At 37.9% G+C, this 13,207-nt stretch overlaps 1 protein-coding gene across 10 annotated transcripts in view; it reads left to right on the forward strand.

Moving 5' to 3' along the window:
- CERS3 (ceramide synthase 3) overlaps positions 1–13,207 on the forward strand; it is a 121,221-nt gene that overhangs the window by 61,919 nt on the left and 46,095 nt on the right. For all 10 annotated transcript variants that reach the window (XM_072796897.1, XM_072796856.1, XM_072796864.1 and 7 more), the window contains 3 exons: positions 3,302–3,394; positions 6,914–7,042; positions 11,153–11,259. In XM_072796897.1, coding sequence (XP_072652998.1) covers positions 3,302–3,394; positions 6,914–7,042; positions 11,153–11,259 — 329 coding nt within the window. The remainder of the gene's footprint in view (positions 1–3,301; positions 3,395–6,913; positions 7,043–11,152; positions 11,260–13,207) is intronic.

Here is a 13,207-nt window from a genome sequence, read left to right on the forward strand (position 1 = left end):
TAAAACCCTACAAATTATTGCTATTATTGTTTTGTAAATCAGTCAAATTGCCCTCTCCATCTTCTACCTTGTATCTTGCTTTTCCATGCTTCCATCTGGGATGATTATCCTTCTGGCTGAAGAAGTCCTTTGGGATTTGCTTTTCTGAAATGTTACCACTTTGCTTTCATTTTTTAAAGGATATTTTTTGTTGAGTATAGAATTCTAGATCATCAGTGATTTTCCTTTAGCACTTTGAAAGTGGCATTCCCTTGCCTTCTGGATCCTATTGCTTTCTTTAAGAATTCAGTTGTCAGTCTTATTTTTGCTACCTTGAACAGAATATATTTTTTCTCTGATTTAAGTATCTTGTCTTTGTCTTTTAAGTTTTATTATGATATTCATAAATGTGTTTTTCTTTAAATTTATCCTGCCTAAGGGCCATAGAACTTCTTAAATCTGTGGCGTGATATCTTCAGTCAGTTTTAGAAAATTCTCAGCCATTGTTTTTGTTTCTTTCTCTCTTTCTTTTCTTCTCTTCCTGGAATTTCAATTACTAATGAAATGTGCTAATATGCTAGACATTTACACTAAGGCCCCATATGTCTCTTATGCTTTTTCTAATATCTTCCATTCTCTTGCTTCTCTGAGCTTTAGAATTATCTCCCAATTCTCCATGGATTTCTTGCATTTTTACATGTCTTTTGAAGTGAAGCACTGCCTGCCTTTTGTTCTGTACTATCTTTTTAAAGGATATTTGTATAGCAGACAACCTTGGAAGATAGAAGTGTCTCCTTCTGTAGCAAAGGGTAGGCATATTACTATCTGTTATGAAAGATTCAGGTTTCCTAGATCAGAGTTTCTCTCTTGTAATACAACTCATTGAATGTGCAGATATCAGCTCACCCTTTTTGCTTACCCCTGTATGAGTAAAGATGGAAAACCTGTCCCAAATATTGATAGTCTGACAACTACTATTACTGCAAATAATACAGCATCCTTTATCTCTAACCCAGGAGTCTCATATCTTCAGTCAGCACCCATGAAACTGTGGCAAGCTCTCTTGCAAGTGGGGTAAAATCTCAGAGCCTTTACAGATCTGGATATATTCTATTTTCATGTCTTCTAGTTTGTTGGTGCCTTTATCATCAGTGTCTAAATTGCTGTTAAATACATCTTTTGTGTTCTAAATTTTAGTTACTATGTTTGTCACTTCTCAAATTTTCATTTAGCTCTTTTTTTTAATGGATTCCAGTTCTCTACTGAAATTTTCCACATTTTAACCAAGTACTTAAAGTTATTTTAAAGTCCAATTCTGATGAATCCAATGTCTTCATCATCTATGCATCTATTGTCTTATTCTTGTCTCCTTATTCTTGATAACTTTTGATTGAATAATAGATATTGTATTTAAAAAATAGTTGTTCAGGATAATATTATCTTTCTCTTGAGAAGATTTACTTTCACTTCTATTAGTTAGAGTAGGAACAGATCACCTTCATTTTATATGTGATTGAGCTGATTCAACGTGGATTCTAGTCTTTTTTAGGGCAGATGTATTTACAACTTACTCATATTCCTAGGGTGTTTTCCTAGTGGTTTTAATAAAAGATCACAGTGTTTACCAGGACTCTTTTTCTTTGGCTAGCCCTGAGTACCAGTTTGCATCCTAGCACCATGAGATTGCCAAAAATCCTATTTAACTTCTTCCACTTCTTAGTCTCTGGACTCCATACTGTTTATAAATTGGCAAATGCTGACTAATGCTATACACAGGTGTGGTTTTCTTTGGATTTATCCCTCTTAGGGTCTGTAGAACTTCTTGGATTAAGGATTCACTAGAAATAAAGGATTCATTTTTAATGCATTTTTCTCTTTGAAATCTTAGCTTCACAGGTTCTGGATGTCTTAATTGCTCTTTGATGCTTTCACAGAGATATTTTTATGCATTTTACTCAGATCCTTTTTTAGATGTTCTCACTAGGAGAGTTAGTCTCATACATAGTTGTTTGACATAGAAGAAAGCAAAAACTCTGTCTCATCATTTTATGGCCTTATAGAGGATGATCAGTTGACCAGAAAATTATTCCTTTTAATGTGTTAGCTTCAGTATTAAAGAAATAAAGATGGTTAGACCATAAGGTATTTAGGCATTATGTAGGCCAAACTCCAATCTTATTCTTCTACCTCCAACTTACTCTGAACTACTCATGTATATCAGTTATCTGTTGATACATAACAAATCATCCCTAATGCAGTGCCTTAACACAATAACCATTTATTTGCTCATGATTTGGGTTAACAAATTGGACTGGGCCCAGCTGAGTAGTTCTTTCTGCCCCATGTGGTGTTAAGTGAGTTCATGCATGCATTTTTAGTTCATTGTTAGGCTGGCTAGGGGAATGGCTTAAGTCTCTGGTGCCCTCATTCATATTATTGGCAGTGGGCACCTTGATTCTCTACTTTGTTCTTATCAGCAAGATAGCTCAGGTTTCTTACCTAGTGCTTATGAAGTATCTACTTGCATCCTGTTTTCTTATGCTGTCTTGACCAAATCCCATGATCATGTAGGAGAAGCCTATACCAGTACTTGGAAATCAGAAGGTGAAATTCACTGGAGGCATGAATATTTTATCACTGCCCCATTTGAGAATAGGCCAATTCTGATTATTAACTATCACCAGTAGAGAAGTTAAGACATCAGATTTTTAGTAGCATTCAAGAAACATAAAACAAGGTAAACTGTGGGAACAGTAGAACAGACTTGCCAATATTCTTAAGTAATGATTTTTTTAATTTGTTTTCCCTAATTTAACTTTCAGTCAACTAAAACAAGGCAATTACACCTATTGTAGTTTTATTAACTTTTAAACAAAATATTTAACTTGACTTCAGAATTCTTGTCTACTCCTTCAAAAATAAAATGCCCTGAAATATTATCTTTGATTCCTTCTCAGAAGTTAAAATCTTTTTTTAAAGTTTTATTTATTTATTTTAGAGAGGAAGAAAGAGAAAAAGAGAGAGGAGGGGCAGAGGGAGAGGGAGAACTTAAATGTACTCTGTGATAAGCATGGAGCCTGACACAGGGCTCAATCTTATGACCCTGAAATCAGGGCCCTGAAATCATGACCTGAACTGAAACTAAGAATTGGACACTTAATCAACTGTCCCACCCAGGTGCCCCAGAGAAGTTGAAATCTTAAATCATCATCATATTGGGGAATTCTTTGGAACATAAATAGGTATAAACAATAGTTTAATACCTTTAAATGAGTCATTTATATGGTGATACTAAAGTAATGAATACTCTTATTTTCCTTAGCCCTTGCTGCCGTCCCAGTACTGGTACTACATTTTGGAGATGAGTTTTTATTGGTCTCTGATATTTAGCCTTGGCTCTGATGTCAAGAGGAAGGTAAGTATCTTTTTTTTTTTTTTAAAGATTTTATTTGAGAGAGAGAGAGAGAGAGTGAGATTGTGAGAGAGCAAGCAGTGTGGCAGGGTACAGAGGGAGAGGGAGAGAGAATCTTAAGCAGACTGCACTGAACACAGAGGCAGATGTGGGGCTCAGTCTCAGGACCCTGAGAACATGACCTGAGCCAAAACCAAGAGTCTGAAACCAAGAGTCAGATGCTTAACCAACTGCTCCACCCAGGCACCCTAAAGTAAGTACCTTATTTACAAAGCTACTTTATCTACTTTTTCAAAAAATTTCACCTCCCTACCTCAAATCCTAATCTTTAAATTGTATTTTTATGTGTGGCTAGTTTCAATTCATAGCCTTTTTGCATTTTATAGCACATAGAATGGTGCAAATCTTGCTCATGCTTTTGTGCCTCGATATGTATTTGCAATAAAACCTTATTGACACTTTAACTTGGAAACTCTACTTATATGCAGTAAGAAGAAAAATTTCCTTTATATGATCTGTTTCTTTCTTTAGCTTGGGACATTTGATGTTCTTCAGTACAGGTGCTAGTAGTTTTAATTCTGCAGCCACATCTTTTAGTTGATTACAAACCTTAGGTAATTCTTTGAAATATTCAAAGATTTTGAATGCATGTTGTCCTTAATTCATCCAAGGCCTTTATGAGGAAACTTTGCTTTAGGCACACTTAGCTTTGCTTTAGATGCAGGGAAATTGAGCCACAGGCATGCTAAGAGGGGTATCCTCTGAGTTAAAGTGAGGCATTTAAGAACTGTTTGCTGATACAGAAAACCATATATTAGATTCTCAATGCAATCACAAGATTTCATCATATATGTTTGCAACACAGATCAAATGATAAATATACTTGGCATATACCTCATATGCTATAAAAGTTAGTTAGTGGCAAAATTTGTGTGATAAAGTTAAGTTGAATATTAAGGAGATATTAAGGAGAGAAGACCAAGCTGGCTCAATATTAAGGAGATAAGACCAAGCTGTCTTGATGAAGTGATGTTTGAGTACATGATGGTGCGCCCTATTCATCACTAAGAGGCTGAATCGATTGCAGTCAATGGGAGATTTTTTTTTAAATTTTTTATTTATTTTTGATAGTCACACACACATACAGAGAGAGAGAGAGAGAGAGAGAGAGAGAGGCAGAGACATAGGCAGAGGGAGAAGCAGGCTCCATGCACCGGGAACCCGACGTGGGATTTGATCCCGGGTCTCCAGGATCGCGCCCTGAGCCAAAGGCAGGCGTTAAACCGCTGCGCCACCCAGGGATCCCCATCAATGGGAGATTTTAAAAGAAAACTTATAGAATGTAAGTATAAGAACATTATGAAAAAAAACTGGTAGAAATAACATCCTTTTCCATAAAACTCAGTAATAACTGTCATTAACTTTAGTCTAGGCTAAGAATACATAAAAATTTAATTGTTTGAGCCATTTTCTCAAGGGAGAAAATGGAAAATAATCACTTTTTAGAAGGTCTTCATAGATACACTAAGGTGAGTTGCTGCTATAATGATCCTGTCTTTCTCCTACCTCTGATTCTTCAGTAGTTGGTTTCTCTTATTATATACAGGTGCATTGGGTAACCTAGTAAAAATTAAATGTAAATATATGTCACATATTTTGTAAATACGTATCTTTGAAGACATAAAACTATTGGAAGGTGGGTAAAGCACAGGCGCTGGAGTCGGAATGCCTGGGTTTGAATCCCTGGCTTCACCACTCACTAACATCTCAAGCTAGCTGGCTAACCTCCCTCAACTTGATTTCCTCATCTGTAAAATGGAGCTAAAAATAGTTTCTGTCTCCTCTGGTTCTTGTGAGGATTAAGCAAGTTAACCCATACAAAGCACTCCCTGGCATGCAGTAAGTGCTCAATAAGTTAGGCTATTAAGTAGTATCATGTTTGCTCTTACTTTGGCTGCAAGGAAGCTGAAATCTTTAAGTTATTTTTAAACATCTTTATTGAGGTGTCTGTATACTGTACAATCTAGTCATCTAAAGTGTGTAATTGGGACGCCTGGGTAGTTCAGCCCAGGCAGGTTTAGCGCCTGCCTTTGGCTCAGGACGTGATCCTGGAGTCCGAGGATGAGTCCCACATAGGGCTCCCTGCGTGGAGCCTGCTTCTCCCTCTGCCTATGTCTTCGCCTCTCTCTCTCTCTCTCTCTCTCTGTCTCTCATGAATAAATAAATAAATAATCTTTAAAAATAAAGTGTGTAATTCAGTGGTTTTGAATATATCCACAGAGTTGTGCAATCATCACCACAGTCAATTTTGGAACCTTTTATCACCCCCCCCAAAAGAAATCCTGTACCTTTTTTGCAGTCAATCCCCATTTTTTCTAACTTCCCTGCCCTGGGTAACCACTAATCTACTTTCCATCTTTATGGATTTGCCTCTTCTGTATATTTCATATAAATTGAATCATATTATATGGGTTTTTTTCTGGTATTTTCACTTAATATAATGTTTTCAAGGTTCATTCATGTGAAAGCATGTATCAATACTTCATTCCTTTTTATTGCTAAGTAATTGTCCATTCAATGGATATACTGCATTTTATTTATCTATTTATCACATGATGGCTATTTGGGATGTATTTTTTTTCTCTCTTAGGAATGATGCTATATGACCGTTCATATACAAGTTTTTACATGGACTTATTTTTATTTTTCTCGTTTAATTGCTGAGCTATATGATAATTCTATATTTAACCTTTTGGCCAGCTGCCAAAGTAGCTGCACCATTTTACATTCCTACCAGTAATATATAAACATTCCAATTTTTCCATGTCCTTACTAACACTTGTTATTGTTCATCATCTTCATTATAGCTATCCTAGTGGGGATGAAATGGTATCTCATGATGGTTTTGATTTACATTTTCCTGATGACTAATGAGGCTGAGTGTCTTTTCATGTACTTGTTGGCCGTTTGCATATTTTCTTTGCAGAACACCTTTAAGTTTTTATACTCGATTGTGGTAGCTTTCTTTAGCCTAGAGTTGATAATCTACTTATTCCACTTTCATTCATTACTTGTTTTATATACAGTAACTCTTATTTTAATGGTTATGTAATTTTATTATAGTGTATATGTGTCTTTTTTCCTTTTTGGAATTGGAGGATAAAGGAAGAATGTAAATATACATAGGAATGGATGGGTATGTATATGGGGTATATGCCCATGTGCACTCATGTGTACATATATCCTGTGTGGGATAGTAGAAAGAAGAGCAGATGTTAGGACTTAGATGACAGCTATTCAATACTGTCTTGAAGTTAAGTGACTTCATCAGTGAGGATAATATGTGTTAGTTCCCTTGCAAGGACTGTGTTTAGAATTAAAGTGAAAGCATTTTACAAATTTCAAAACATTCAGATGTAAGTTACCAGTTTTTTAAAAATATTATTATTATTGTTAGCTTTTCCAGTGATTAAGAAATAAGTGCATTTGTTTAATAGCTTCCATTTTCCTCTCGTTATGTAGGATTTTCTAGCTCATGTCATCCATCACCTGGCTGCTATTAGTCTGATGAGCTTCTCTTGGTGTGCTAATTATATTCGCAGTGGGACCCTCGTGATGATTGTGCATGATGTGGCTGACATTTGGCTGGAGGTAAACGTTTGCTATTAAAAAGTAATAACAATACCATGTCCTGGGTTTCTGTGACTTCTTTCAGAAAGAATTGTCAGTGAGTGATTTAGCAAGGCCTCTCTGTCCCAAAAATACTCAGAGTCGGAGAATGTCTCTAGGCCCTCAGATCCTTCAAACTTAGAGAAATGACAACTTTTAGTTTTTATTTTCCAGTCTTCTCCATGGTACTCGAGAGATGTTAACCCATGGGATTCCATCTGCAAAAGTTGCATGCAGATACTAGCTCAGGAAGTAAGATATTTGAGGAAAGAATGAACTCTAATCTATTAAAAGGAAAACATGGAGTGGTGGCATTATGGATTCTTAATGTTGAATGGTACCATATATTTACTTAAGCCAAAGCCGAATACCCACTGGATGCTTGTACTGCCCCACACTGATGCTCCTCCAGCTTTAAGGAAGGAGAGCTGATGTTTAGTTAGATGACATTTATTTTCTAAGGAACAAATGCTTTGGAGCAGGGGACATTAATACAAGAGTCTTCCTAGTCCCAAGCCACCCAAAATATGAGAAACAAAGACAAATTAGGATTGTTTTCTCTATGTGTTTCTGTTAGGTATTGGTTCCTGTTTGCCATGAGGCAGTGATCCAACAATCCTCTTATCTGCCAGCTCTCCTGCTATACTTAGGGTCACATTTCCCAAAACCCATTATTTTGTACTTTAAACACCTCCATTCATAAAGAAGTTGAAGAAAATGATGCTAATCCATTTCATGTTCAGGATTGCCTCTTGAAGGGCTGATAGTTGAATATAAGTTGATATGGAAGAAATTAACTTTGATAGACTCTTGTTCTTCTAGGTCAGGGTTCACCAAACTTTTGGGTGAAGGGCCAGATAGTAAATCTAGCTTTGTGAGCAACATAGGATCTCTTGCCATATATTCCTCTTTTCTGATTGTTTTTTTTTTTCTATTCTCATGCCCCTTTAAAAATGTGAAACCCATCCTTAAGAGGTAACTAGCTTTAGCCCATAGACTGGACTGTAGCTTGATAAACCCTGTTCTAGATGTAACCATAAGTCATTTGAAGGCATTTCAAAGCAACTGGCTACTGTTAAAATATCAGATGTGTAGAGAATTTTGTGTCTTCTGTGTAATTGCAATTAGACATGTAAATCCCATTCTAAAGGTTAGGATTATTCAGGCAGCAAATGGTTTAGCAAAAGAAGGATTGTGCCAGTTTTCCCATGTGTTGCTGTCTGAATGTAGCCATATCTATTATAATTACCTCCTCCTCTGATCATTTCTCAGTAATCCTGCCTGTAAATTAAGACTTAAGGCCATGACTTAAGAATTTTATGCTACTCTGTGGCTTCTAACCCCTCTAGCCTTCGGTGTGTGTCCACTATAAAAACAGCTTTGTTGTGTTGTTAAAAGGGAGTTAGATGTGGGGACTGGGATAAGCACTGGGTCGTCCCTCCCCACTCTTCCCCCACCCTATCATTGACACACTCCAGTTCCCTAGGTGACGTGGACAAATCACTTAATGCTTTCTTTTCTGTCCTCAGCTGAAATATGAGAAGTCCTATCTACCCCTTTGGCTATTTTGTGAAGTTTAGCTCATTACTGTTTGATTGAAAATGTTCTGAGCTTTTTAGGTGAAAAAAAAAACAGGAGGGAAATGAAATGCCAGACTCAGAGGTCCCTTCATGGACACACTATAAGAACAACCTTGCGTTGTTAATGATCATGAATCATTCCTGATTCACAAGCCATGATCTAACCTGAGGTTCAGTGAGCAAGGCCAGTACCTTCCACCAACTTGGAAAAAGCAACATTATGTCGTGGCCCAGGGACTATGTCTGATATCCTCCAGGGGTGCCTATTCCACAGATTCCTTGAGTAGTTGGTTTTAGTGATTGTCTTCTTGGGCAAGTTCTCATTGAACCCACACATGGCACAACTTTTGCCTCTGTTCAGACCCTCCTAAAGATGGTGACTATTAATCTTTCATATTCCTCAAGACAGTTGCTGGGTCATTTTTTTAGCTTTTTATTTGCAAAGAAATATCCACAACTTCTACTGGGAAGGAAACTCTGCCTTCTTCATGCATCTCCCCCCCCCCCTTTTTTTTTAATAATAAATTTATTTTTTATTTGTGTTCAATTTGCCAACATACAGAATAACACCCAGTGCTCATCCCGTCAAGTGCCCCCCTCAGTGCCCATCACCCATTCACCCCCACCCCCTGCCCTCCTCCCCTTCCACCACCCCTAGTTCGTTTCCCAGACTTAGGAGTCTTCATGTTCTGTCTCCCTTTCTGATATTTCCCACACATTTCTTCTCCCTTCCCTTATATTCCCTTTCACTATTATATTCCCCAAATGAATGAGACCATATAATGTTTGTCCTTCTCCGATTGACTTATTTCACTTAGCATAATACCCTCCAGTTCCATCCACGTTGAAGCAAACGGTGGGTATTTGTTGTTTCTAGTGGCTGAGGAATATTCCATTGTATACATAGACCACATCTTCTTTATCCATTCATCTTTCGATGGACACTGAGGCTCCTTCCACAGTTTGGCTATTGTGGACATTGCTGCTATAAACATCGGGGTGCAGGTGTCCTGGTGTTTCACTGCATCTGTATCTTTGGGGTAAATCCCCAGCAGTGCAATTGCTGGGTTGTAGCGCAGGTCTATTTTTAACTCTTTGAGGAACCTCCACACAGTTTCCAGAGTGGCTGCACCAGTTCACATTCCCACCAACAGTGTAAGAGGGTTCCCTTTTCTCTGCATCCTCTCCAACATTTGTGGTTTCCTGCCTTGTTAATTTTCCCCATTCTCACTGTTCATGCATCTTCCTGATCCTCTAGTTTTCCACATGTTCAAGTTTGGATGTAGGACCCAACACTCAAACAGTATCCTGACTCATGCTTAGCAAAGGAGCAGGGTGACTGATATCCATCCTTGCACAGTCCAGAATCTGCTCTGTGTGTATTCACACCAAGCAATGCTACTTTGTCCTCACAAGAGAGTGCACACTCTCTTCCTGCCTATGCTCATCTCTAGCTAAACACACTCGCCTGGCCTCTGACTCTCAACTCCCACTCCATTCCAGTCATGCTGAACTTCTGGCCTGTCTCCCCATACCCATCTCCCACCCACTTGGCAGCATTTGAGGCTGTTTCTTTCTGGCCCCCTGCCACTCCACAATCTGATCATATTCTTATCCCATGGTAAATGTGGCAAAGTATGGAAGATGCAATGTAAACCCTTCCTGAAGTGTAAATATGCTGCCTCTCTTGTTTTAGAGTGGCTTTGAGCTTCTGGACCAATTTTAGTCCTGAAACCACCCAGTCCTGAGCCATGCTTCTGGAAGGATGAGTTACACTCAGCAACTCCTACTCACCTCCCACCACCCCTAAGTTCAGACACTTTCCCACTCAGTGTTGGGCTCCACTAGATAATGCAAGAGAGAATTCTCAGCAATTAACCATCTAATACCACATTAAACACTTTCTTAATTCCTTTTATTCAATACAGATTATATGGGCAGTGTAGACTAGCATAAAGTAAATGGGGAAAAATCGAGTGCTTGAAACTTTATTTCAACCAGGACAGGGTCCCATGAGTGGCCTCCTCACTCTGCCCCTTCTGCCAGCTGCCTTGATTGCAACCTGCCCAGCCCAACCCAGGACTTCACTCATATCTCAACCTTTCTCCAATCCAGCTCTCCAATCAGTTAAGTGGAGAAAATAAATAAGTGCCCCAATAAAATGCATGCTAACATTCATTTGTGCTAACTTATAGTGCTGTGAAGGACAGCAGTAACATTACAGTCATTTTTAACATACCTTTTTAAAAAGTTCTATTACGGAAAATATCAAACATATGACAAAGAGAAGTGCGTAAGAGACCCAGTGGGCCCATCCTCCAGCTTGAACAATTGTCAGGATAGCCAGTCTCATTTCATCAATTTCTTCATTCACTCCTCCCTACCACCCCCTACACACAGACCATTTTGAACCAAATCTCAGACATCATATAATTTCATTTATAAATATTTAATTTAAGAAGTTTATTCTAATATCATCGAATCTGAATGTGATTGCTTTCTTTGTTTTTAGTCTGCTAAGATGTTTTCTTATGCCGGATGGAAGCAAACCTGTAACACCCTGTTTTTCATCTTCTCTACCATATTTTTCATCAGCCGCCTCATTATCTTTCCCTTCTGGTGAGTAGACAAGGGGCTGTGCCATGCCTTTGGTCACTGCGCTGAGGTGGCCTTGGTACGTCATTGAAGTCAGAGAGTTGCCCTCTCTTTCTTACATTGATATGCAGTTGTTTGTGCCAAGTTCAGTTGGAGAAAATAACAAGAGAGGGCCATTTTTATGAATAATTTAAATAAAACCTTCCAATATGGAAAAGGCTTATGATAAAAGGAGATGGAAAATGTGTAACCCAGTGGGTAAGCAACAACTCTTACTCTATGTCTTGTTTCATGAATGTGGATCTTTATTTGTGATTAACAACTTTTCCAGTTATTAATTGAAATGTCATTGGCCAGTCATCAGCTCTTTGAAAGAAAGGCATGTTCTATGTTAAAAATACAGTAATTGTAGCCACCATTAATTGAATGCCAGACACTGGATTGTATATCTTTGTATATCTTGGCTCCGGTCTATAACAACTAATCACAAAGATAGGTGTTATCATTCCTCCTTCACAGATGAGGAAACTGATACTGATTTCATTTTCCATCGTCATGCATCTAGACGATGGTCTGGATATCCTTTTAATATTGGTAGGCTCTTAATCAGCCTGTTGATTTCATTTAGCCAAGGGCTGACAATGAAGAACCTATATTTTGTCTCCTCTGACAGTCATCCCTTTGGCAAACATAATTTTCCATGTGTTGATTAACTGGATGAAGTGTGAGGAAGTCTTTGGTTTTTTTGGAAGAAAGAACTTATAACGAACCATTATCTGGGGCTGGTCTAAGAGTTTCAGATCCTCTCAATAGAAAAGTAGTGTTGGTATTGCTAAAGATCCTGAGTCTCAGGGGAAAAAGATAAAGACCCAGTTTCCAGACCTGACTCCTAGTGAGTGGACGGCACCCTTGACTATGCCCCCAGGGAAATTTGATCAGAGAAGTCCGTGGATGCTGCCCTTCCGATGGAAGCCAGCTACATCTTTCAACCAAGACCGATGTCTTCTTTAGACATTTGCTGGAGAGGAGCAGCAGAGTGTGATGATTAAGTTCATGGATGCAAGTCAAGCCTAGATCAAATCCTGACACTAGACTTAACTACCTGTATAATCTTGGACATGCTGGATCATCACCCTGTGTCTCAGTTTCCTCATCTGTAAAATGAAAATAATTGTTGTCACAAGGCTTAAATGAAGCAATACATAGGAAATAGTTCAGAAGAGTGTCTGGAACAGAGTAAGGACTCAGCAAATGCCAGCTACATTTATTAAAGTTATTAATAAGTCTCCAAGAATTTGAAGTTTAATCTAGAATCAAATCTGAGACACGGTTAAAATACTCTCCTTGGTTGATGAATCACATTACCCCCACTTTTGCTCTTTTTGAGCAAATTTGTTTATTAAAATATAATAGTAATTATTGATAGAATAAGTATTGACATTCAGGTAATAGTTGAGTTGTGGTTTTTCAGTGTGACTTTTATGATGCTATGAATCCAGCATTTGCCAATTGACAACCTCTTATATTCCAAAAGCACTGTGTGTTCTGATTATCTGTTGCTACATTATAAACCATCTGAAAACTTAATGGCTTAAGATAGTGTTGAACAAAGTTTTTTTTTTTAATAAAGAGCTATAGGATAGCTATTTTCAGCTTTAAGGGCTACATATGGTATCTGTCACCTATTATTCTTTTCTTTGTTTTGTTTCTTTTACAACCCTTTAAAAATGTACCAAACCCAGCTGAGTTCCCAGGCTGTAGAAAAACTGATTGCAGGCCAGATTTTATCACCAGGCCTTTTTGCAGACCTCTCTCTTAAAACAACAACATTTATTGATTATTATTATTATGGCTTATGGTTGTGGGAGTTGACTGGTCTCAGCAAGATGATGGTTTTCACATAGGGTCTCTGATGTGGTTAGTCAGATGTGGCCAGAGTTGAAATATTCTTGAATACTTCCTCACTCCACAT

This window comes from Canis lupus, chromosome 2, assembly GCF_048164855.1.
Source record: "Canis lupus baileyi chromosome 2, mCanLup2.hap1, whole genome shotgun sequence".
Taxonomy (NCBI): Eukaryota; Metazoa; Chordata; class Mammalia; order Carnivora; family Canidae; genus Canis; species Canis lupus.